Source organism: Macaca thibetana, chromosome 15 (assembly GCF_024542745.1).
Source record: "Macaca thibetana thibetana isolate TM-01 chromosome 15, ASM2454274v1, whole genome shotgun sequence".
NCBI classification, from domain to species: Eukaryota; Metazoa; Chordata; class Mammalia; order Primates; family Cercopithecidae; genus Macaca; species Macaca thibetana.
This window is the reverse complement of record NC_065592.1, coordinates 80,041,571-80,068,391: the sequence shown is the minus strand read 5'-3', so window position 1 is coordinate 80,068,391 and position 26,821 is coordinate 80,041,571. Positions and strand designations below refer to the sequence as shown.

The window sequence follows — 26,821 nt, the reverse complement described above, 5'->3', positions numbered from 1 at the left end:
CTGGCCTTGGAGCTGTGGACACCTGTTCCCTCTTCTCAGAGCTCTCCTGGCTTGGGCTCACAGCTGGTTGTTGGCTGTGGTGGGCCAAGATCCTATGTCACAGGGTACACATCTGCCTGAAGTCACTTATTAACCCCCAGTTTTTTTCCTTTCCTGGTCTCTAGGGCACCCCTAGGCTTGGAAGGAAGACGTCTCCTGGCCCCACCCACCGAGGTTCATTTGATTGATTGTATGCAAATAGCCCTCATTTACATGCCACCATTAAGCTGCTAATTGTTCCTGTTGGGGTGACAGATACTGAATGTATATGTATTGTGCCTGAGCTCACCAGCAAACGGAAGCATCAAGCCCAGGGGTAAAGGCTGAAGCTTTCATAGTGCAGAGATTGCCAGCCTGGGCACACACGCCTCCTTTCTGGCCATCTTCTCTCTGTGTAGGGCACACTTTAACCCAGTCTCTGTTGCTGTTGAGTCTCTGCTTTGTTTTGTACAGTCATAGGAAATTCTGACCTGATCTGAAGGGGCACCTTCTGTTCACTCCCACAAAGAAGTGTCAGGTTCTCATTGAGATGTTTTAAAATTTTTCCTCAAATATTTACATTTATTAAATGTGGAACTATTAGGAAGCTCTTCCAAAATCTCGTTCCAGCATAGTTTTGATTTTTCTTGTCTTTTATTTTAAAATAAGGAAGTTGAGATGACTTTGATCATCGGTAACTTGGGCCTGGGCTAGACAAAACTCTCAAAGTATAAAACTTACAAAAGAATATTCTCGTTTGGTTTTATCTAGGTAGATGTAATATATGACTTTTTATAAAAAGAGTATCTATATGAAATTGACACAGTATTTTCAACTTTTATATTCCATACTAAAGATATGAAGAACTACATGTAACATTATCATTTTTATTAATTGCACAACTCTAATGATAAAGGTTGGATTGTGTTAGAGGAATTGGCTCTTGTATTTGCCTCTAGAGAAACATGGTGTAGTTCTCTTTGTATTTATGGATTCCTTTATACCATGTCACATTTCCTTTGGTCCTCTATGTTTGAAGTGCCTTAGACTCTTGCCATATTTTCAAAATAAAATTTCATTAAGCTCTTTTGCTGGTCCCTGATTCATCTCTGACAGCTGTCCACCCCGAGCCGATTGACTTAGCAGCAGTGGCAGCACACGCTGATGGACTGCGCTGAGCAGGGAGGGCGAGTATGCCAGTCCACTGGTCACAGGCTCTCTTCCAAGGGCACTTGTCCACTTCCAGAGCTTGACTCCTGACTGGGATTGCGAGTCAGGAGGCTGAAGTTTGAGGCCTCCTTAGGCAAAGCACTCTTCCGACAGGTCGCCTCCAAGGGGAGCCCGAGGTGGTGCTTCTCAGGTGCGGAAGCACTAGTCCTTGACTCTGAGTACAACTGCCAGGTGACTGGGTGAAACGTGTAGTGACAAGAAAGGAGAGATGAAGCCGGGCTTTTTTTTTTTGTTTTTTTGAGACAGAGTCTCGCTCTGTTGCCCAGGCTGGAATGCAGTGGCGTGATCTCAGCTCATTGCAAGCTCCGCTTCTCAGGTTCACGCCATTCTCCTGCCTCAGCTTCCAGAGTTTAGCTGGGACTATAGGCACCCACCACCACGCCCAGCTAATTTTTTGTATTTTTAGTAGACACGGGGTTTCACCGTGTTGGCCAGGATGGTCTTGATCTCCTGACCCCTTGTGATCCACCCGCCTCGGCCTCCTGAAGTGCTGGGATTACAAGCATGAGCCACTGCATCTGGCCTCAAATTCTTTTTAAACAGTAAAGGAAATTGGAACCATCTCATTAAATGAAGCAGCATGACAGCCAGAATTCAAACTAGGTGTTTTGGCACAATTGCTGGTGGTGAATTTTGACCAAGGCCATCTGTGAGAGCCAAGTGCACTGGAGAAATATCAGACTTCTTTCCCTCCCTCCTTCCTTCCCCTTTTTAAAAATTAAACATTATTGAGCTCAGGAAAAAGGCCAGAGAATAGACTTTTCCCATAGGTGTTTCATTATGAGGTCTGTTTCAGGGTCAAGATCTGAACCTTTTGGAGGAAAACTTGGGGGGGCTGTGAGAGCCATGCAGGCAGACCTGGGCAGCAACAGACCAGCTCTCCCAGGACCACATGGACGACCTTCCTCCTCTGCATGAACTGTGAAAGTGAGGTCACAGCCAGAGAGAGAGAGAGAGAGTGTGTGTGTGTGTGTGTGTCTGCGTGTGTGTGTAGAGAGGTAGAGCTGTGCGTGGCCTGCCCCTGCCCCTTATGGGCATGACCTACCTTTTGAGCAAATAAGGTTGTATCTCTGGTGGTTTGTGGGCCTGGGAATTTTCTTTGTTCCATCTGAGAAAGGAAAGGCATGAGTGTAAATAAATGAGCAAATGAACCCCCGGGTCTGCATGCTGCCCTCTGATTTCTCATGCTAGATTTAGAAAAAGAAAATGAGTGCTTGTTTTATCGTTGAGTGAGGTCTTACACGGTATGTATCTAACTTCTATGTAATGAATGCTAGCTGGTACCTTGTTTGCTCTAATCACACTAGGCATTTACAATGCCTTTTATCTTGGGATCCTGGTACACCTTATAAACAAACCTGATTATCCCCATTGGTACGGCTGCAGTTTATTGAGGCACAAACTCCATAAAAGGGATGTGTGACAGGAGGCTTGGGCAAGGTTCCCAAGTAAGGCCAGCATGGGGTTGGCAACTCTTGATCTTATTTTCCAGCTTAAGAGAAGTCTAGGCAGGTGTGGTGGTTTGCACCCATAATCTTAGCACTTTGGGAGGCTGAGGCAGGCAGATCACTTGAGACCAGGAGTTCAAGACAAGCCTGGGCAATATAGCAAGACCCCATCTCTACAACAGATAAAAATTAGCTGGGTGTGGTGGCATGCACTGTAGTGCCAGCTACTTGGGGGCTGAGATGGGAGAATCACCTTGGCCCAGGAAGTCAAGGCTACAGTATGCCATGATTGTGCCACTGCACTCCAGCCTGGGTGGTAGAGTGAGACCCTGTCTCACACACACACAAGGTTTAAACCTTTAAGTGATGAAGAGCCAATTTCCCAGAAACCTTGCCTGGGAAGTCAAGCCACTGACAGTTGGGAGCCACCCCAAGACAACAGGAATGGAACCGTGGGACTTTTGAGAGTTTAATGTTAAGAAAGTAAAACTAAGCCAAGTGTGGTGGCTCACACCTGTAATCCCAGCTACTGGGACAGAGGCTGAGGTGGGAGGATTGCTTAAGTCCAGAAGTTTGAGGCCAGCCTGGCCAATGTAGTGAGACCCCCATCTCTTTTTAAAAAAAAAAAAAAAAGGAAAAAGAAAAACTGGCAACTTGTCCTGACACTATTGCGACTAAACTGACAACTAAATGCCTCACCAAAGGGGAGGAAGGGTGCTTCTGGAGAAATTTACTAGCAACATTTCATCTAGCACTGGTCTCCAAAATAAATGAAGCACTGAGCCCTTTCCTTATAAGTTGTCAATACTTGGGAGAAGAACAGTATCCCTGATTTTTGTAGTACTGAAGTACTGATGGTATCTGACAGTCCTTGCAGATGGAATCACATAAGAAAACCATTTCTCCTTCAAAGGAAATAATGACCAAATATAACCTGTCTGTAAATCCTGCAAGATCTTTTGGGGGGAGCTTGCTACAAGTAGAATTACATTTTTATGATTTCATATAAGCCTTCCCTTCACAGGATGCTTAAAAATTCCCAGAGGGAGCAGGTAGAGAATGCAAATTTCAGTCGGGCACGGTGGCACACGCCCATTATCCTAGCACTTTGGGAGGCCGAGACAGGCAGATCACCTGAACTCAGGAATTCGAGATCAGCCTGGGCATGGCGAAACCCCATCTCTACCAAAACTACAAAAAACTAGCTGGGCATGGTGGTGCAGGCCTGTAATCTCAGCTACTTGGGAGGCAGAGGTTGCAATGAGTCGAGATCACCCCCATGGCACTCCAGCCTGGCCAACAGAACGAGACTCTGTTCTCAAAAAAAAGCGCATTTCCAGCCTGCTCTGAGGATTCTGTCTTTCAGTCTGAGAATCCCTGTCCTTAACAAGCATTCCAGGTGTTTCTGAACATAGCCTTTGGTCCACATTAAGAAGCTGTTGCTCCCAAAGTATGAAACATGATACATCTATTCTTCCCCAAATGTGTTAGGCAAGGTGGGGGAGCTGCATCAAAACAAACATTGGCTTTCCCTTAGCTCTATAAGGAGCCGCCTTTCACTGGTGATCAGGATCCCACATAGGCTTTCTGTGCTGCACATCCATGTTCAGTAGCATTTCTGCATCTCCTGGAATAGTCATTTCTAGAAGACCAGTAACCACGGCTGCCACAGATCCATTTTTCTGTGCTTATAAGGACCAGAGAGGGTGGCTTAGTATATAGATGACAGTGGCTGGGTAGGCAGACAGCTTAGAATATTTTCCCAAGCTCATCTTTTCCATTTCCACTTCCTCGTGGAGCTGGACTGTTACTGCTCAGGAGGAGGCCATGAACCATTGCTTTGGCTTTGGAATAAAGACAGTTTTCCATTTTCTTTTTTTTACTAAAAGCACATTTTTTAAAGCCCTGGGCCTTAGCCAGAAACTGTTCCACTTTCTACATAAGGAAATTACTAATCATATGTTTTCTCTGCTCTTATTCAGCATGGCTGTAATTTAAAAGCCAACTGATTATAAAAATATATTTAAAGTACATTTTGTTGCAGTTTATTACCACAAAGGATGTGGCTGAATTGTAGACCACAGTGTCCCTGAGCTGCTCACTCTCAAGCCCCTCCCCATTGAAGGCACCAGCTATTCCCTACAGGGACCCTACAGTCACAGCTTTTCAAGCATGAAAGAGGAATTATTTGGAACTTGTAATGGTATCCTTGAGATACCTATCCTGAATTCTGGTAAGGATCTTGCAGTGAAGCTGGAAAACAACATACCATTTTTGCAGGTGCATGCTCAAACAGAAATGTCTGATTTAGAGGATACTGGGAAGGAGCTGGCATTTTAAGAATCCAGCTGTCCACTCCTCCATTAAGACCTTTGTTGATTAAATAGATAAGAGGATGGGAAACGTATCCCTAATTTTCATAAAATGGAAGCTGCATAAGCTTTTTTTTTTTTTTTTTTTTTTTTTTTTTTTTTTCCTTTTTTTTTGAAAACCAGCCCAAATGTGCAAGCTCCGCCTCCCGGGGTTCATCCTGCCTTGAGCTGGGACTACAAAATAATTTTTTGTATTTTTAGTACACGTGGTCTTGTTCCCCATCCGCCCGCCTCCCCAAGTGCTGGGATTACAGGCGTGAGCCAGAAGGAAACTATTCCTATTTCTAAAACCAAATGTCCCTAGTAACTTGTTCCCCTCCCCCCAGAAGGAACTAGTTACCCAGCCCTAGAAACCTCCTGGAAGGCTGAGGCTGTGAGACTGAGAGCGAGAGAAAATACCTGAGCTGTAGACAGATGGGTGCTGCTTTGCTGTCACTGGTGCAGGCAGCTCGATGCCGTGTTGAGGCTGGTTGTAGGACAGCAGGTGCCAGCTGGTCAGGCTGCTTCTCATGTGTCAGGCAGCAAGGAGATTCTTGCTATGGTCCCATCTGCTCTTGTAGGAAGTACTGGATGTGCTTAAATAAACAGGTAATAAGAAAAATATTTATTAGGTAAAATCCCTGAGAGTTCAGAGAGCTCACCCACCCCCAATCCTGCCTAAAATAGGTCACGCCGCAGAAAATCCAGTCTACCAACAGGAAGCTTACTAGGATGAAATCTTGTGTTTGGGTTTGTAACACCATCTGCCAGGACTGAGAAGTTCCGGTGCCTAGCTGAGAAATACTAGTTGAATGAGTGTAAAAAAATAGCTGAAGTATGGTGTTGGAAATCAGGAGTGTTGCCATGAGGGAGCTGGAAGGAGCCCAAACGGGGGTGGTGAGCTCCTGGTAATGGTTGATTTCTTGCCTTGGGGGGTAGCTGAACTGTTATGCTCACTTTGTGACCATTCATCAGGCTGTAGACACACGGATTGGTGTGCTTTCCTGTATGTATATTCACTTCTTTTAAATGAAAAAGTTTGATCAAAAAAGATCTTGCGAAGGAGGGTATAGATTTGAGAGTCAATATGATCAAAGAGATAGTGAAAGAATGTAAAAACTGGAAAGTCTTAGCCCTGCTATCTCTTGAATGTGAACACATAGCTTTGCATGATGGCCCTTGTGGCCCACTCATAACCTTGAATAGCAGTCACGAGGGCTGTTCTCAGATACTCCAGTTCTTTTTCTGGGCACAACAGGATAGGATGTACTACCCACCTACTTTTGAAGTTAGACATGGCCATGTGACTTCTCCAATGAAACGGAAGAGGTTATGTGTCAGTTCCAGATGGAAGCTTTAAAAGCCAGTCCAGTTTACCATATCTTACACTCCCTTGTCATAGTGATGATCACGGAAGCAAGTGTTGACATAGACATCCCATTAGCGTCGTTCCTGAGTGACTATGTGGAATAGAGTTCCCTTGCCAAGCTGTGCCACAGGTGTATTAGGAACAATAAATAATCCTTTATCATGCTAAGCCAGAGAAGCTAGGGAGTGATTTGCTGGCACAGCATAACTTAGGTTTCCTTTATTGATACAGAAACTGGTTCCTGGGAGTGAAGTGCTACTGTGTAACCAAAAGGCTTAGTAGTTGGTGGCAGCAAAATTGTCACTGGGGACTTAATCATAGAACAATGACAACTATTTGGATGACTTTCTTAATAATCCCCAGGGATGGTACAGACCAGTACCATCCTAGTTGCAGAGAGAGGAAGTAATCTATTATCTACAATGGATGCCTTAGGGCACTAGGGACTAAATATTTTTGTGAAAGGAAAGCCATTTCCTTTGTACAGTCTGCCTAGATTGTCTCTTAGAAACGTGTAGCTCTCAAGCTTTGGTGTGCATCGGAATCCCCGGGAGGGCTTGTGAAAACACATTGCTGGGCCTCAACCCCGCGTTTCCAATTCGGTAGGTCTGGAAAGACTCAAGAATTGGCATTTCTAACAAGTTCCCAGGTGATGCTGGTGCTTCTGGTCCAGAAACCCCACTTTGAGAAATGCTGCTGTAAAGGAAGGGCTCTGATAAATAGGATTCCTGTCCATCAGGGAGCTCTAAGTGTCTGTTCTTTCATTTTTTTTTTTTTTTTTTTTTTTTTTTTTTTTGAGGCAGAGTCTCGCTCTCTCACCCAGGCTGGAGTGCAGTGGCGCGAAAGGAAGGGCTCTGATAAATAGGATTCCTGTCCATCAGGGAGCTCTAAGTGTCTGTTCTTTCATCTTTGTAGGGCTTTCGTCTATTTGCAGTTTCCAGTGACTAAGCCTTAAGGGGTTAACCTGTTCCTTGTGGAAATTTTGCTCCCCAGTATAAACAAATTCTGCAAAGATACCATTGCCCAATAGGAAGTCTGTCTTTCTACAGCTTGGACAATATATCAAGTGTTTATAAATCCTGTATTCATCCAGAATTTAGCCATAGAACTTGACTCACAGCAGTCTTGTAAGGAAAAAAAAAAAAATGACTCATACATTTCACTTGGAAAGAAATGTTTCTTTATGCTAATCCCATGAGTCTGTGTCGGCTCACTCCCTTATGAATGCATATTTTAAAAATCATGGTTGGCCGGGCGCAGTGGCTCATGCCTGTAATCCCAGTACTTTGGGAGGCTGAGGTGGGTGGATCGCCTGAGGTCAGGAGTTTGAGACCAGCCTGGCCAACATAGTTAAATCCTGTCTCTACTAAAAATACAAAAATTAGCCGGGCGTGGTGGTGGGCGCCTGTAATCCCAGCTACTCAGGAGGCTGAAGCAGGGGAATCACTTGAACCCAATGAGCCGAGATAGTGCCATTGCACTCCAGCCTGGGCAACCAGAGCGAAACTCCGTCTCAAAAAATAAAAATTAAAAAAAATCTGGCCGGGCGCGGTGGCTCACGCCTGTAATCCCAGCACTTTGGGAGGCCGAGGCGGGCGGATCACAAGGTCAGGAGATCGAGACCACGGTGAAACCCCGTCTCTACTAAAAATACAAAAAATTAGCCGGGCGCGGTTGTGGGCGCCTGTAGTCCCAGCTACTCAGGAGGCTGAGGCAGGAGAATGGCGTGAACCCGGGAGGCGGAGCTTGCAGTGAGCCGAGATCGCGCCACTGCACTCCAGCCCGGGCGACAGAGCGAGACTCCCTCTCAAAAAAAAAAAAAAAAAAAAAAAAAATCATGGTCTCCTCTGGAAACCCGGGTGGTATGGAGGAGAGTGTGCTGCACTGCTGCCCTCTCGGCTGCTGCCTCTGCATTCCTTCCTGGGCTCTGATTCTGTCATCGGGCAGAACTGCAGAGTGTTTTTCCTTTCCAGAGCAGAAAAACGGTCATCCTAGGTGTTCACACTAAGATCCAAGAGACTGAGTAATCTGTGTTGGAAAGCCACAGGGGCCCAGTGGACCCAGAAACCAACTGAAGAGCCTCTTGCCTAAGGACACATACTGTATGTCCACAGCTGAGGTCAGAGACTAAGATGAGTCTGAGTTAGAAGAGGGAGAAGACATCGTGTTTCACTGGGAAAGGAGGCAACTTGTTTACATCTTCTCTCATCTATAAATTAACCTCCAGGAGACAGGACACTCAAAGTACACTTGCTGAGATTGATTGATGGGAGGCCTTGAATGACCAAAGGAACGATAATGAAGTTTCCCATATGCTTCAATCATCGTCAGAGATATATGATCACTACATAACCAAATAGCCAGAAGTTTGTCGTCTGTCTTATAAACTTTGCTATAGATAGTGGTCTGTAGAACTTTTTTTTTTTTTTTTTTTTTTTTTTGGTGAGGCAGAGTCTCACTCTGCTGCCCAAGCTAGAGTGCGCTGGCGACATCTTGGCTCACTGCAACCTCCACCTCCCGGGTTCAAGCGATTCTCATGCCTCAGCCTCCCAAGTAGCTGGGATTACAGGCACACACCACCATGCCTGGCTAATTTTTGTATTTTTAGGAGAGACGGGGTGTCATTATGTTGGCCAGGCTGGTCTCAAACTCCTGATGTCAGGTGATCTGCCCACCTCAGCTTCCCAAAGTGCTAAGATTACAGGCAGGAGTCGCTGTGCCTGGCCTACAGTATTTAAAAGGGTAGAGCACAGTCATTTTACTTACCTTTGTGTGTCGGAGTTTAGGGGCTCCGGCTGAGGACAAACCTCCTACACTTGCCAGTGCACAACAATCTTGGGCTCAGAATTTGTTTTGCCAAATTCTTGTCACTGCTTCTAACCCTTTTTTAAATTAGGGACCCAAACACTATCATCACCCACCAGTAAGTCTTCTGAAGATTACCTTTTGGTCAGGCATAGTTGGCTCACACCTGTAATCCCAGCACTTTGGGAGGCCAAGGTGGAGAGGGGCATCACCTGAGGTCAGGAGTTGGAAACCAGCCTGGCCAACATGGTGAAACCCCGTCGCTACTAAAAATGCAAAAATTAGCCGGTTGTGGTAGCTTGCCCCTGTAATCCCAGCTACTTACCTACTTGGGAGGCTGAGGCAGAAGAATCCCTTGAACCCAGGAGGCAGAGGTTGCAGTGAGCTGAGATCATACCACTGCACTTCAGCCTGGGTGACAAGAGTGAGACTCTGTCTCAAAAACAATTAATTAAAGATTACTTTTCAATGATCTGTACCTACATTTACCTCTGCATGGAGAGGAGTTTCACCCAGGTGCCAACATACGAACATTAACTGCTATTAGCAATCCACCCATCTGGGTGGACATGCTGTTAGCCAGAGTCTACAGAAATGTAGGCAGTCACTCTTCCCTTTGCTTCCCCCTCCTGTTCATCTGATGCCTAATAAAGAATGACTTTGCACTTGTGCTCACTGTCCAGTTTTTACCAAGATATGAAATACATCTATAGCACTGAAGATCAATGAAAGATACTCAGTTTGGGGCAATGCAAGGAAAGAAGCAATCTACAGGGAACTATTTTATTTGAAGGTGAAAGTTGCTTCTGATAACTCTTCAAGTAGTGCATCATTCTGATTTCTAAGTGGAACATGTCAGTTATTTATGGTCACAATATTGTTAGGTAACAGTCCTCAAAGCCTCAGTAGCCTACCATAGTATGCAGGTATTGCTCACACCTCTGGGTGCCCAGCGAAGAGGCTCTGTGACCTTGGCCAGTCTCACAGCTGTCACCTGACCTAGGCCGGATAGCTAAAGTGTGTTCTCATGGCCATAACAGAAATGCAAGAATACAGGTGGACAAGGATCCTGGAGGCTCAGGCTCAGAACTCATACTCCATTAACTTCATGGCACTCCATTGGCCCAAGCAAGTCACAAGACCAGTCCAGATTCCAAGAGACTGGGCAACAAATCCTTCAGTGAAAGGAACTGCAAAGCCACATGCCGCAACGTTTGGCTATAGAAAGAAAGGATTTGGAGCCATAAAATGCAATAAATCCATCAGAGTGGGATCCTCTCCCAATAATAGCTCCAGCCAGGATTCTGGAATTGCTCAGGAGACATACTTCTAATAACCTACTTAAATACTTGTGGGGAAGGGTGGAGCTAGGAACTCTGGTCCACCCTTGAGACTGATGACTGCAGAGCCTTTTCTGTGGTGGAGCCCTTTTGTAAGCTCTCAGCCACACCATTATCACTACCCTGAGTGCTGCCATCAAGAAGCCCCTGCAAAGAGCCATCATCTGCTAAGTCCGGTGACTGTGAATGTAAGCGGAAGGTTGAAAACGGTAGCTTGTTGGAAAATATGGGGGTGGTAACCCGAAAACAGCTGTAAGAGAAGACAGCTATCATAAAAGTCTTGGGGCTAGTTTTTGGGGGGTTGTTTTTTAAAGCAGAGTGTCACTCTGTCACCAGGCTATAGTGCAGTGGTACGATCTCAGCTCACTTCAACCTCTGCCTCCTGGGTTCAAGCGAGTCTCCTGCCTCAGCCTCCTGAGTAGCTGGGATTACAGGCACGCACCACCAAGCCCAGCTAATTTTTTTGTACTTTTAGTAGAGACGGGGTTTCACCATGTTGGTCAGGCTGGTCTCGAACTCCTGGCCTCCAAGTGATCCACCCACCTTGGCCTCCCAAAGTGCTGAGATTACAGACATGACCAGCATGCACGGCCTTGGGAGCTAGTTTCAAGCGGTATTTTTGAGGAGTACTGGGGTGAGGCACCCGTGAGGGAAGAATTCCATCTCTAGCCTGTTCCCACTGAGGAGACTGTACCATAAAGCACTGGGGAAATCTGACCTCCACAGCCTTTGGCTTCCAACTGAGAATCAAAGCAGGGACAGGCATGAATCATAGAGTCCCCTTAAACCCTTAGCTGGTGAGCGTTATTTCACCACAAGCCATGGCTATTTTCTGTGGCCAACAGGAAAAGGCTGCAGAGTCATTTCTGAATTCCTGTGGAAGAACTACTCTGAGGCAGTCTTATCCAGCAAGTCTAGCTCTGTCTCTGGGCAGTGACCTGAAGGCATCTTCTTTACCTTGACAGCTGATCCCAGACTAACTTGTCACATAGGGGTTGGACATTGGTTGTGCCATACTGACCCCAGGAGGTGGAAGTGGAGGAGCTGACTGAGAGGAGAGCATTACCACCTGCTAATAAAGTTAAGGGAATCCTCATTGCCCAAGGACGTTTCAGCTCTTCTGCCTGCTCTGAAGGTGGAGCATGCTGCAGTCATCACTTTGGTCAAGCATGGACAACAGCCTTATAGGAGAGCAGGTGGAGCTAATGGGAGAACACAGATAAAAATCATGTTCAACATTTTTGGAAGCACTGAAGATGATGGGGTTAATCAGCCAGTGATCTGATCCTCCTTGTGCTCATGGAGGGAGGCTGAAATGCCTGAGGACCTCTGGCTTCTCCCTGCAAACACTGAAGAGATCCTGGAGCTAAGATAGGGGACTTTTTTTTTTTTTTTTTGAGGCGTCCCGCTCTGTCACCCAGACTAGAGTGCATTGGCGTGATCTCCACTCACTGCAACCTGCAACTCCTAGGTTCAAGCGATTCTCTTGCCTCAGCCTTCCGAGTAGCTGGGATTACAGGCGCCCACCACCACGCCCAGCTAATTTTTTTTTTTTATTTTTAGTAGGGACGGGGTTTTGCCATGTTGGCCAGGCTGGTCTCGAGCTCCTGACTTCAGGTGATCCACCCACCTCGGCCTCCCAAAGTGTTGGGATTACAGGCGTGAACCATTGCGCCCAGCCAAGATAGGGGACTTCTCACACCTGCTTCAGAGAAAGCCCAGGGCAGGAAAGGCAGTCCCCATTGCAGCTGGCTTCTGACACTGTGCAGGGCTGCTTCTCTATGCTGCTTCCCCGCTGAGCTTCAAACTCCCTTCTAGGGATGCCATTTTCCTAACAACCAAAATGGCAGGCAGAACCAGCCTGATTTGCTGAGGTTGAGAGGAGGGCACCTGACGTACAGTAGGGTTCATAACCTGTCCAATGGGTGAATTTTGCAGGTTGTTCATGGCAAGTCTTTTTTTTTTTTTGACAGAGTCTGACTCTGTCACCAGGCTGGAGTGCAGAAGTGCGACCTCGGCTCACTGCAAGCTCCACCTCGCAGGTTCACATGATTCTCCTGCCTCAGGCTCCCGAGTAGCTGGGATTACAGGCACCCACCACCACACCCGGCTAATTTTTTGTATTTTTTGTAGACACCGGGTTTCACTATGTTGGCCAGACTGGTCTCGAACTCCTGACCTCGTGATCTGCCTGCCTCAGCCTCCCAAAGTGCTGGGATTACAGGTGTGAGCCACCGCGCCGTTCATGGCAAGTCTTTTTTTTTTTTGAGACGGAGTCTCGCTGTGTCTCCCAGGCTGGAGTGCAGTGGCGTGATCTCGGCTCACTGCAAGCTCCGCCTCCCGGGTTCATGCCATTCTCCCGCCTCAGCCTCCCGAGTAGCTGAGACTACAGGCGCCCGCCACCACGCCCGGCTAGTTTTTTTTTTTTTTGTATTTTTAGTAGAGACGGGGTTTCACCGTGTTAGCCAGGATAGTCTCGATCTCCTGACCTCGTGATCCACCCGCCTCGGCCTCCCAAAGTGCTGGGATTACAGGCTTGAGCCACCGCGCCGTTCATGGCAAGTCTTAAGGCTGTCAGTAACACATCTGAAGGGGGCCATTATGCCAACAGGAAAGAGACATGTTCTGTGTTTCTCCAGGAGGAAGAGGGTCCAAGTGCTGAGCCAAAAATCCAACTAGCACGCATTTAAATGGGCTCCCCCCAGGCGGGAATGAGGCAGGAAAGGTTTCTTCAAATAGACATTCGTTCAGCTAAACTCCAAACAAGCACCACCCGCCCCGCTGTGAAAGGCCTTAGTAAGGAGTGCAAGAGGTTAGCTGAGTGGGGTCCCGGCCAGCACAGCGACTAGGATCACCTGCAAACCCACCAGTTCCCTTCACTCCTCAGCTTGAGGAGTGAAGCTCCCCCTAGTGGCCAGTGGTAGACACATCCAAGCATGAGCCAATCTCCCAATAACAATGTTTTTTATTTTTTATTTTTTATTTTTTTATTTTTATTTTTTGAGACAGTCTCGCTCTGTCACCCAGGGTGGAGTGCAGTGGTGCGATCTCAGCTCATTGCAACCTCCACCTCCTGAGTTCAAGCGATTCTCCTGCCTTGGCCTCCCAAGTAGCTGGGATTACAGGCACAGGCCACCACATAGGCTAATTTTTGTATTTTTAGTACAGACAGGGTTTCGCCACGTTGTCCAGGCTGGTCTCAAACTCCTGACCTCAGGTGATCCACCTGCCTCGGCCTTCCAAAGTGCGGGTATTACAGGCATGAGCCACCGTGCCTGGCCAACAATGTTTTTTAAACAGGACATAATGGGTTACAAAATTAATGTAACTACAAACATTTTTAAAAGTGGAATGAATCTGAAATTTTGATTGTATCAGATATAGTAATGGTCAACATCATTTCATGAAACTTTACATGTGTGTGTATACATATGTATCATCTCAGTCACAAAATAAGATGTGTTTGGGGTTTTTTGGTTTCTCCTTAAGACAGGGACTCACTCTGCCACCCAGGCCGAAGTGCAGTTGTACAGTCATGGCTCACTGCAGCCTCAACCTCCTGGGCTCAGGAAATCCTCCCACTGAAGCCTCCCAAGTGGCTGGGACCACAGGCACACTCTACCACACCCAGCTAATGCTGAGGCAGGATCTCACTATGTTGCCCAGGCTGGTCACTTTTTCTTTCTGGTAGCCTCATGGTCTAGAAAAGTTTCAAAGTTTATAGCAAGTAACTTTTTCTTTCAACATCAGCCTACTTCACTCTTCTTTTTAATTGTTTGACTTTTTTATTGTAGTAAAACATACATAGTATGAAGTTTGCCATTTTTACTATTTTAAGTGTATAATTCAGTGGCATGAAGTGCATTTACAATATTTTCTAACTAGCACCACTATCCATATCCAAAACGTTTTCATCACCCATAAAAGAAACTCCATAACCATTAAGCAATACTGTCCATATCCCCTCCCTCATCCCCTGGTAGCTTCAGTCCCACCTCCTGTCTCTATGCCTTTGCCTATTCTAGATAGCTTACATAGTGGAATCATGCAACAGTTGGCCTTTTGTGTCTGATTTATTTCACTTAGCATAATGTCCTCAAGGTTTATCCATGTTGTAGCACATGTCAGAACTTAATTCCTTTTCATGGCTGAATAATAGTGCACTGTCTGTATATTCCACCTTTTGTTTATCCATTCATCTGTTATCACCACCTCATCTTATTTGAGACAAGGTCTTACTCTGTCACCCAGGCTGGAGTGCAGTGGCGCAATCATGGCTCACTGCAGCCTGGACTTCCCGGGCTCAGGTGATCCTCCCACCTCAAGCCCCCCCAGGTAGCTGCAATTACAGGTGTGCACTGCCATGCCTGGCAAATTTTTTGTAGAGATGGGGTTTCACCATGTTGCCCAGGTTGTTCTCAAATGATCCTCCTGCCTCGGCCTCCCAAAGTGCTAGGATTACAGGCATGAGCCACCACATCCAGCCACCATCTCATTTTAAAATAAAGGAAGTGAAGCTCAGACTGGTTCAGGGTGAGCCCACTACTTAGTGGGAAGCCTGATCAGAAAGAGCAGGCCTCCTGCCTTCTAAGCCAAGACTTTTGTCACTACTCCAAGTTACTGAGAGCCGGCTTTGCCTTGACACCCTTTATTTCATATTCTGTTCCAATTTCAAGTCGTGAAAAACAAACCCTCAGATAGCTCTTAACTACACAGCAGGCACTGTTCTGAGTGCTCTGTTCATGTTAACTGACTTTCTCCCTGCCACAAACCTATGAAGTAGTTGAACACCATGACTATCTCCTTTTTTATAGATGAAGCAACAGAAACATCAAGAGGTTAAGTAGCTTGTCCAAGATCACACAGTTATTAGTGAGAAAGCCAGGCAGAGCCGCGCCAAGTCCCTGCACTCAATCACTTCACCGCACTGCCCCTCTTGCAGAGAGAAGAGCATTCTTCACCAAAGCAACATCGTGTTTCTAGTGATAAGAGACTCAAATTCCAGACAAGAAGTCAAATAAGGTGTCCTGTAACAGATTAACTTAGGAAGACAAATATATTCCAAGGGAAAGACTGCAAGTTATACCTGCCTTTACAACAAACAACAGTCCCAAATTCTGCATGGAGCTTGTAAGACAGTCTCTTCGTCTGACCATGACAGTCTAGGAACAACAGGAAAAATGACAATTCTTCAGGCCCAGAGTGGGTTCCCTGACACATTCTAGACCCTGCTTAAGGACACAGAAGTCTGATTCTGGAGATGCCCTTGCTCCTGAAATCCCAACTGTGCAGTGTTCCGTGTGCCTGAGTCCCACACCCCAGCCTACCATGGCCCCCATGGCGGGTTTGGCCAGTACTCTACAAAGCCCAGAAGTGTCACGCAGGCACCTGAGAACCCTGCCCTTGTTACATTTAAGTCATGGGACTCATCGACTAGGAAGACAGAAACTTCTAGAAAGAAAGCCAAAGAATCCACAGCTGCTTTCTCCAAGCCAGATTTACTTGGAAATGCAAGTGATGAGGCTGTGACTCCCACCCCAAGGATGGGGGGAAAGAGGAGGGAAGCTTTGCTGTCTCCCACAAAACCAACAAGGACACAGTTTCCAGGCGCTGTGGAGAAAATATATCATTAGAAAGTCTCAGCTCCAAGAGACTCCTTGTCCTTGCAGTGGGGCCGTCTGCGTTCTCTAGGTTGTGGTTTTCGCCGGCAAGTCTGAACACTTCCATTGATCGGTCAAGAACAGAACTTATTTACCTGCCACAGTACCTCGGGCTGCAGCTCTGATAAGGGCCCCTCAAGGTGCCCTTCCCAAGCGACCAACCTGCTTGTTTCTGCTATTTACTTTTTATTCGGGAATGCCTCACGCTACTACAATAGGAGACAAGGTTTAAATGCATTGCTACTTTGTGTGTCTAGCCATTCTAAAAAATTATTTTCCATCTTACCGCCAGTATTAACATCTCCTACATCATAAGGAAGGTGTCACAGGAATCAGGGTGCTACACAGCATAGGGTCTGCGGGGCACAGTCCCATGATACTCCATTGTATTAGGGCTCTCCAGAGGAGGAGAACCAATAGGATATATATATATATATGTAGATATATAGAAAGTGATGATTACAAGGGATTGGCGTATACAATTACTGAGGCTAGGAAGTCCCATGGTCTGCCCTCTGTGAGCTGGAGGCCCAGGAAAGCCAGAGGTGTGGCTCCAGCCCAGACCCAAAGGCCTGAGAACCAGGGAAGCCAGTGTCTGAGGGCGGGAGAGGATGGAGGTCCCAGCTCAAGCAGAACAGGAACTCTACCTTCCTCTACATTTTTGTCCTATTCAAGCCCTCTATAGACTGGATGGTACCACCCGCAGCAGTGAGGAAAGCCGCCTTTACTCGGTCACCAACTCAAATGCCCATCCCTGTCAGAGACACCCGCATAGAGGTTTGCCAGCTTTCTGGGCATCACCCAACACAGTCAAATTGACACACAAAAGAGCATTACACCTTCTTGTCCAGAAGTCTTTGCAGATAAGCATCCTTGAATTCTAACGAAGGCTGGGAACCTAGCCAGAGCTGGGGCAAGAAAGAGTCCATGCAAGTAGGAAGCCAGCAAAACCTGCAGGTTCCCGCGTCCTGCCCGTCATCCGCAGACCCCAGAGGAGTCCACAAGCAAGCACCCAACACCGTCCGAGTTACACTCAGGTCATGTGGCTTCCTGACCAGGAAGAGAGAAACTTCAACAAAAGCCAAAGAGAATCCACAGCTGCCTTCTCCAAACCTGTGGTAGCTGGAAAAGCAAGTGATGAGGAAATCGCATGAGCTCATGCTTGTGAAGCGCTCTGGAAACAGGCACTGCGGAAGTGTTTGCTGTTTTGCTAACGATAAGGTCATTTTTTTACTTGAGGTCAGGTTGTTCATTCCAGTTTCACTCACTGGCGTCTCTCTCCGGAGCACACAGGCACTCCCACAAAAACGACTGTCTTCCAAGTTATCCCCCAAGTATGGGCAATAGCTGGTCTGACCCCTGGACCGTCCGCTGCATTGCTGAGTTCCAGCAGGCTGCTCCGATGGGGAACAAGGAAAAGCAACCTGTGGGCAGTGAGGAGGTTTTTCTGAGGAATCCGCGTAGACTGTCCATGTCAAATGTGGGAGGAAAGGGGTCCTCCCGGGAATCAGGATCTGCTGCGAGGCTGTGCGCAAGCATCCACGCCTGTGTTCCTCAGTGTCGGCCTCGCTGACCCCACCGTCCCTCCAGGTGCGCTGTAGAACTTCCAAGACTCTTTCCCAGGAATACGTCAGCGAGGTGGCCAAGTCTACAGGTTCTTCCCCCCCACAGCTCTCGGGTCCACCCTCTTCTCCCACTGCTGCTAGCATAGTTCAGAGCACCAGCATTTCTCCTGGATTGCTGCAAGGACATCCGAACCGGTCTCCCCACTGCCAGCCCTGTCGCCTTCAGTGCAGTCATGTTATTCCTGTTGAAAGTCACTCAATGGCTTCAACTTGGTCTGGCATGATGGAGCTTCCTCTGTAATGTGGGTTCAGCTCCATCACACTCCTCCCACGCCTCCAACTGAGCTAAACCAAAATGCCACGGGAGTTCTTGACCTTAAGCCCTTGTGTCACTCACTTTATTATTCATAGTTTGTCCCCAGTGTTGCAACCAAGAGCTGAAGCTCCTTGGGCTCATTTTGAACATCAAATGCAGGTCTCCTTTGCCACCGAATGTGACTGCCTGATTCACAGGGGCATGGCCCTGCAAGGGTATGCCAGGTGGCCCTACCCATATCAGCAGATACCCTGGCAGACAATCAGGATTGATCAGGATCCTCTCTCTGAATATATCCATCCATTTGGAAGGAAGGCAATTAAGATGGAGATTAAAACCAGCTTAACACGGGACTAAAGAGGCAAAACAGCCTCCCCTTGTGAGGTTCTGAGTTGTAGGGTAGGAAGGTGGCATGTCCTTGGCTCAGTGTCCCCTCATTTCCATTCGGTGGCTGACAGCTTCAGTTTCTCATTTCTTATTAGACTAAAGCTTGACTCTTGCTCTGCTGTTTCTTTTCATTGATGACGCTTAAATAACCAGTAATCATGGCATGCAAAATAGTGTGCTCCAGACTTCATATGGTTAAAGTGAGAGTCTGCATTTTTGAAAACATGCTCCAGACAACTTTGGAAAAGGCAGAATTACTTCCTCTTGTAGGCCACTGGACAGACTCTACTTTGTCCTAAAGTAAGATATGAGCCAAAAGAGGGGCTTCTGGAGCCAGCTACACGAGACCTACCCCTTGCCTTAACTTTATTCACTTATGGGCAACATCAAGAGATGAGTCTATTTTGGGGCCGGGCACGGTGGCTCACGCCTGTAATCCCAGCACTTGGGAGGCCGAGGCAGGCAGATCATTTGAGGTCAGGAGCTTGAGACCAGCCGGGCCAACATAGTGAAACCCTGTCTCTGCTAAAAATACAAAAATTAGCCATGCATGGTAGCATGCACCTGTAATTCCAGCTACTCAGGAGGCTGAGCCAGGAGAAGGGCTTGAACCTGGAAGGCGGAGGTTGCAGCGAGCCAGAATCATGCCATTGCACTCCAGCCTGGGTGATGGAGACTCCATCTCTCTCTCACACACAGTACACACACGCACGCGAATAAATTTTAAAAGCCTATTTTTACCTATAGTAGAAACACATGATTTTGAGTCTAACACTCTAAAATACTGTAAGACTATAATAAATCATCAAACTAGACTTCTTTCTTATAAAATGATATATGCTTTCCTTCCAGAATTGGAAGAATGATATTTTTCCCTCCAGTAAAACAAAGGAAAAGAGAATTGGCTGGGCATGGTAGCTTGCGCCTGTATTCCCAACATTTTGGGAAACCGAGGCAGGTGGATCACCTGAGGTCAGGAGTTCGAGACCAGTCTGACCAACATGGCAAAACCCTGTCTCTACTAAAAATACCAAAAAATCAGCCAGGGGTGGTGGCAGGAGCCTGTAATCCAGCTACTTGGGAGGCTGAGGCAGGAGAATTGCTTGAACCCAGGAGGCGGAGGTTGCAGTGAGCCGAGATCATGCCATTGTACTTCAGCCTAGGCGAGGAGCAAGAATCTGTCTTTTTTTAAAAAAAAAAAAAGAATTCAAAGAGATTAACTACTTCTTTCAAAAACTAGGCGGAGGCCGGGCACGGTGACTCACGCCCATAATCATAGCACTTTGGGAGGCCCAGGCAGGCGGATCACTTGAGGTCAGGAGTTTGACACCAGCCTGGCCAACGTGGCGAAACTCCTTCTCTACTGAAAACAAAAAATTAGCTGGGCATGGTGGTGGGTGGGCGCCCGTAATCATAGCTACCCTGGAAGCTGAGGCAGGAGAATCGCTTGAGCTGAGGCAGAGGTTGCAGTAAGTGGAGATGGCACCAGTGCACTCCAGCCTGGGCGACAGAGTAAAATAAAAATAATTAAAAAAACTAAGTGGAAATTAAAGGAAATTTAATATTAAATGTTTCCAAATAAAACATTATAATTTCTTATTAAAATTCTTTTTAAAAAACTTTAAAAATCTTTTTGAAAAACTTTTTAAACAGCCATGTAAAGGGAATCTTTGCCTTTTACAGTATTGAGTACACTGCTCTTTTCTTTTCCACTTGTGTTTTTCGTTAATTCCTTCATGTCTCGCAATAAAGGATGAAACACGTACAGTTTGAGCATATATCTAGATGCACATATCTTGGTCCTAGTGTAAAAGACCGCATGGTTTACAGGAGAGCGTAGCCTTTTCTTAATTTAAAAGAATTCAGGACGCAGGAGAGAACCACACCCCGCAGACCCAGGTATAGGGAGCTGTCTGCCCTGTGGCACTCTGCCACCTAGTGTCTGAATCTGCATACTGCACTCTCGATATTCCTTGGTCTGCGAGGGATGAAGTTCCTTCTACCATATGGCCACCGCCATCACCATCACCTTATGACCATCCCCAGTGCTCTGCAATGGAGAACAAGCGCCACCATGTTGCAGGGTTCGAGAAAGGAGGAGCCTCTGGAACCAGACAGACCTAACGTAGACTCCTAGCTTCCGGTTTACCAGCTGAGACTGAGCAAGGGACTTTACCTTTTCAAGCCCGAGTTTCTACATCTGTAGAATATGGATGGTAAAAATGCCTGTCCCTAGACTTGTAACCACTGAACTTCTAGAAAGGCAAATGGGTGTGATGTTATAAACATTAAATGAAATATCACAGATAAAGTGCTTGCAAAGCACATGGTCAGGCTGGGTGCAGTGGCTCACGCCTATAATCCCAGCCCTTTGGGAGGCTGAGGCAAGCAGATCACTTGAGGTCAGGAGTTCAAGACCAGCCTGGGCAACATGGTGAAACTCCATGAGGACTAAAATCTAATTTTTTTTTTTTTTTGTTAAATCTTGCCCAAATTTCTATCTAAGGGATCTGGGGAATCATGCCCTACAAATCAAATTCTCATCAGATGGATTTTATTTAGCCCTATATATTGTGACTTATTTTCCAACCTGACTCTGGCATAACATTATGAGACAAGGGATAAAATCAAAATATTTAACCCCAAAACATGTTCGTCATATTTTCTAACAGCCCTGCAAAGCTGTTCTTTATGAGGGAAAATTTGCATCTGTAAAGAATCTCTATTAACATAGCTAGATCTTTTTCTTCCAGACCCTCCCAATCCTAAAGAGATTAACTAAGATTTGAATAGGAAATATTTGTCATCTATTGTCTCTAAGGGCAGCCACCATGAGACTTCAAAAGAACTTTGGCCTCCACAACCTTTTTTTTAACCTGAACATTCCCTTTTCTATGAATCCCAGGTCTTTAGACAAACTCAACCAATTGCCCAGAAAATGTTTACATTCATCTATAGCCTGGAAGCCTTTGAATTGCCCCACCTTTCTGGACTAAACCAATGTATTTCTCAAATGTATTTGATTGATGTCTCTTGCCTCCCTAAAATGTATAAACCAAGCTGCACCCTGACCACTTTGGGCATCTGTTTTCAGGACCTCCTGAGGGCTGCGTCACCCATATTTGGCTCAGAATAAATGTCTTTGAATATTTTACAGTTTGACTTTTTCATTGACACTCTCTAAACCTTGCCTCAGTCTCTCCCTCTGCCTTATGCCCCTCAAATTCTTTCTTCTGAGGAGGCAAGCATCGAAGTTGCTGCAGACCCTTCCAGATTTGCCGCCAACATCCTGACCTGTCATGTTATGGGTAAGGAAACTAAACCACAAGGTCCTTAAATGGCCTCTCCACAGTATTAGCCAAACCTGAACAAGATCCCAGGTGTTCTAGATTCCCATCCAAAAGAAAAGGGGAAACTCAATCCCATTTCCATCTCACCCAGGATCTCCTGTCTTCCCAAAGCACTTTACCTTCTTTCCTGCCCAGCTGTTGAAATATCAAACTATACCAAGATTTTGGCCATGAGGGACTCTGTCCTCCGCACACTAAGATATTTATCTTCCTGGTCATCAGTAGAAATGTTAATAAATAATATTGGTTGCCATTTATTGAGCAGTGTGTTAAGCATCCATGTTATTTAATGAATGTTTTTCTTGCTGTGTTTTAAAGTTTTAAAGTTGCAGCATTTGAATGAATGAATGACTTCTGAGCCAAAGTCAGAAAAGCAAACAAGACACGAATGTTTTCTAAACAATTTTTCTCCCCAAAATTAGCTCTGCTACTTTGCACAAGTCTCCTTTCCTAAGATCTAGCTTCTCATCTGTTCAATGGGGATATGAACATCTACAAGGTTGAAGTTTAAAAGCACATCTGTCTGATACTAAGTAGCCAATAAATAATCATTACTGTCATTACTCCAGTTGGCACTTTGGGCAGGGCTCGACAGGGATTTGGGGTGACCGGTGATAAGGTAAAGGACATTATGGAAAGCTTGAAAGAATGTAATAAGGATAATATATTTTAGATGTATTTTTCTCTTTTACATTTTGTGAATGACTTTTCCCCTAGTTAGCCTAAGGTAATTCTTATGCCTCAGGGAGGTTTGAGATTGTTATAGGAGGATTGCAAATAGAAAAAAAAAAAAAAAAAAAGATCTACCTTTTGATTTCCAAATTTGAGTTCCTAGAAAAACTGAGGATTGGGGGTGGCTCTGGCAAGATGGCCAAATAGGAACAGCTGTGGTCTGCAGCTCCCAGCAAGACCAATGCAGAAGGCAGGAGATTTCTGCACTTCCGACTGTCGTAGCCTGTTCATCTCATTAGGACTGGTTAGACAGGGGGTGCAGCCCACAGAGGGCAAGCAGAAGTAGGGTGAGGCATTGCCTTACCTGGGAAGCGCAAGGACCCAGGGGCCTCCCTCCCTGAGCCAAGGGAAGTCATAAGGGACTGTGCTATCTGGCCCTGGTACTATGCTTTTACCATGGTTTTTGCAATCTGCAGATGAGGAGATTCTCTCATGTGCCTACACCACCAGAGCCCTGGGTTTCAAGCTCAAAACTAGGTGGCTGTTTGGGCAGACACCGAGCTAGCTGCAAGAGCTTTTTTTTTTTTTTTGTACCCCAGCAGTACCCAGAACCCCAGTAAGACAGAACCGTCCACTCCCCTGGAAACGGGGCTGAAGCCAGGGAGCCAAGTGGTTTCGCTCAGCAGGTCCCACCCCCATGGAGCCCAGCAAGCTAAGAACCACTGGCTTGAAATTCCTGCGGCCAGCACAGCAGTCTGATGTCCACCTGGGACGCTCGAGCTTGGTGTGGGGAGGGACGTCCACCATTACTGAGGCTTGGGTAGGTGGCTTTCCCCTGACAGTTCTAAGGATGCCAGGAAGTTCGGACTGGGCGGAACTCACCACAGCACTGCAAAGCCGCTGTGGCCACACTGCCCCTCCAGATTCCTCCTCACTGGGCAGGGCATCTCTGAAAGAAAGGCAACAGCCCCAGTCAGGGGCGTATAGCTAAAACTCCCATCTCCCTGGGACAGAGCACCTGGAGGAAGGGGCTGCTGTGGGCACAGCTTCAGCAGACTTAAACATTCCTGCCTGCTGGCTCTGAAGAGAGCAGCGGATCCTGACAAGGAGGATTCTCCCAGCACAGTACTCGAGCTCTGCTAAGGGACAGACTGCCTCAAGTGGGTCCCCGACCCCACTGCCCCCTGACTGGGAGAGACCTCCCAACAGGGGTCGACAGACGCCTCATACAGGAGAGCTCTGGTTGGCATCGGGCTAGTGCCCCTCTGGGACAAAGCTTCCAGAGGAAGGGCCAGGCTGCAATCTTTCTGTTCTGCAGCCTCCGCTGGTGATACCCAGGCAAACAGGGCCTGGAGTGGACTTCCAGCAAGCTGCGGCAGAACTGCAGCAGACAGTCCTACTAGAAGAGAAACAGAAAGCAGTAACATCAACAAAAAGGATCTCCACACAAAAACCCCATCCAAAGGTCACTAGCCTCAAAGACTGAGAATAGATAAATCCACAAAGATGAGGAAAAACCAGTGCAAAAATGCTGAAACTTCCAAAAACCAGAATGCCTCTTCTCCAAATGATTGCAACTCCTCTCCAGTAAGGGCACAAAACTAGATGGAGAGTGAATTTGATGAACTGACAGAAGTAGGCTTCAGAAGGTGGGTAATAAACTCCTCTGAGCTAAAGGAGCATGTTCTAACGCAATGCAAAGAAGCTAAGAACCTCGATAAAAGGTTACGGAGACTGCTAACTAGAATAACCAGTTTAGAAAAGAGCATAAATGACCTGATGGAGCTGAAAAACATAGCATAAGAACTTTGTGAAGCATACACAAGTATCAATAGCCAAATCAAGCAGAAAAAAGTATCAGATTCAAGATCAACTTACTGAAATATGGCGTGAAGACAAGATTAGAGAAAAAAGAATGAAAAGGAATGAACAAAGCCTCCAAGAAATATGGGACTATGTGAAAAGACTTATGACTGATTGGTGTACCCGAAAGTGACAGGGAGAATGGAACCAAGTTGGAAAACACATTTCAGGATATTATCCAGGAGGACTTCCACAACCTAGCAAGACAGGCAAACATTCAAATTCAGGAAATACAGAGAACACTACTAAGACACTCCTCAAGAAGAGCAACACCAAGACACATAATTGTCAGATTCTTCAAGGTTGAAATGAAGGAAAAAATGTTAAGGGCAGCCAGAGAGAAAGATCAGGTTGCCTATAAAGGGAAGCCCATCAGACTAATAGCAGATCTCTCTGTAGAAACCCTACAAGCCAGAAGAGAGTGGGGTCCAATATTCAACATTCTTTTTTTGTTTGTTTGTTTTGTTTTGTTTTGTTTTTTTTGAGACAGAGTCTCGCTCTGTCGCCCGGGCTGGAGTGCAGTGGCCGGATCTCAGCTCACTGCAAGCTCCGCTTCCCAGGTTCACGCCATTCTCCTGCCTCAGCCTCCCGAGTAGCTGGGACTACAGGCGCCGCCACCTCGCCCGGCTAATTTTTTTGTATTTTTAGTAGAGACGGGGTTTCACCGTGTTAACCAGGATGGTCTCGATCTCCTGACCTCGTGATCCGCCCGTCTCGGCCTCCCAAAGTGCTGGGATTACAGGCTTGAGCCACCGCGCCCGGCCTCAACATTCTTAAAGGATTTTCAACCCAGAATTTCTTATCCAGCCAAACTAAGCTTCATAAGCAAAGGAGAGTTAAAATCCTTTACAGACAAGCAAATGCTGAGGGATTTTAATCACCATCAGGCCTGCCTTACAAGAGCTCCTGAAGGAAGCACTAAATGGAAAAGAAAAACTGGTACCAACCACGACAAAAACACACCAAAATGTAAAGACTAACGACACTATGAAGAAACTTCATCAACTAATATGCAAAATAACCAGCTAGCATCATGATGACAGGATCAAATTCACACATAACAATATTAACCTTAAATGTAGATGGGCTAAATGCCCACAATTAAAAGACACAGACTGGCAAATTGGACAAAGAGCTAAGACCCATTGGTGTGCTATATTCAGGAGACACATCTCATGTGCAGAGACACACAGGGGCTCAAAATAAAGGGATGGAGGAATATTTACCAAGCAAGGCAAATAGAAAGTGGAAAAAAGCAGGGGTTGCAATCCTAGTCTCTGATAAGACAGACTTTAAACCGACAAAGCTGAAAAAGACAAAGAAGGGCAATACATAATGGTAAAGGGATCAATGCAACAAGAGCTAACTATCCTAAATACGTATCCACCCAATACAGGAGCATCCAGATTCATAAAGCAAGTTCTTAGAGACCTACAAGAGACTTAGACTCCCACACAATAATAGTCGGAGACTTTAACACTCCACTGTCAATATTAGATCAATGAGACAGAAAATTAACAAGGATATTCAGGACTTGAACTCAGCTCTGGACCAAGTGGAACTAATAGAATCCTACAGAACTCTCCACCCCAAATCAACAGAATATACATTCTTCTCAGCACCACACTGCACCTTTTCTAAAATTGACCACATAATTGGAAGACACTCCTCAGCAAATGCAAAAGAATGGAAATCATAACAAACAGTCTCTCAGGCCACAGTGCAATCAATTAGAAGATTAAGAAACTCACTCAAAACTTCACAACTACATGGAAATTGAACAACCTGTTCCTGAATGACTACTGGAAAATTACGAAATTAAGGCAGAAATAAGTTCTTTGAAATCAGTGAAAACAAAGACACAACATACCAGAATCTCTGGGACACAGCTAAAGCAGTGTTAAGAGGGAAATTTATAGCACTGAATGCCCATATCAGAAAGCAGGAAACATCTGAAATAGACACCCTAACATCACAAGAGCAAACAAATTCAAAAGCTAGCAGAAGACAAGAAATAACTAAGATCAGAGCAGAACTGAATGAGAAAAACACAAAAAACCCTTCGAAAAATATCAATGAATCCAGGAGCTGGTTTTTTGAAGATTAACAAAACAGATAAACTACTAGCTAGACTAATAAAGAAGAAAAGAGAGAAGAATCAAATAAATAAAAAGTGATAAAGGGGATATCACCACTAATCCCACAGAAATACAAACTACCATGAGAGAATAGTATAAACACCTCCACACAAATAAACTAGAAAATCTAGAAGAAATGGATAAATTCCTGGACACATGCACCCTTCCAAGACTAAACCAAGAAGTTGAATCCCTGAATAGACCAATAACAAGTTCTGAAATTGAGGCAGTAATTAATAGCCTACCAACCAAAAAAAGCCCAGGAACAGGTGGATTCACAGCCAGATCCTACCAGAGGTACAAAGAGAA

At 46.0% G+C, this 26,821-nt stretch overlaps 2 protein-coding genes across 10 annotated transcripts in view; one reads left to right on the top strand and one right to left on the bottom strand.

Moving 5' to 3' along the window:
* KANK1 (KN motif and ankyrin repeat domains 1) overlaps positions 1 to 1,105 on the top strand; it is a 239,180-nt gene extending 238,075 nt beyond the window's left edge. For all 9 annotated transcript variants that reach the window (XM_050761741.1, XM_050761736.1, XM_050761735.1 and 6 more), the window contains one exon: positions 165 to 1,105. In XM_050761741.1, coding sequence (XP_050617698.1) covers positions 165 to 227 — 63 coding nt within the window. In that variant the 3' untranslated portion in view covers positions 228 to 1,105. The remainder of the gene's footprint in view (positions 1 to 164) is intronic.
* The window catches only part of LOC126937902 (putative COBW domain-containing protein 7), a 952,477-nt gene that overhangs the window by 620,361 nt on the left and 305,295 nt on the right, over positions 1 to 26,821 (bottom strand). The window lies entirely within an intron of this gene.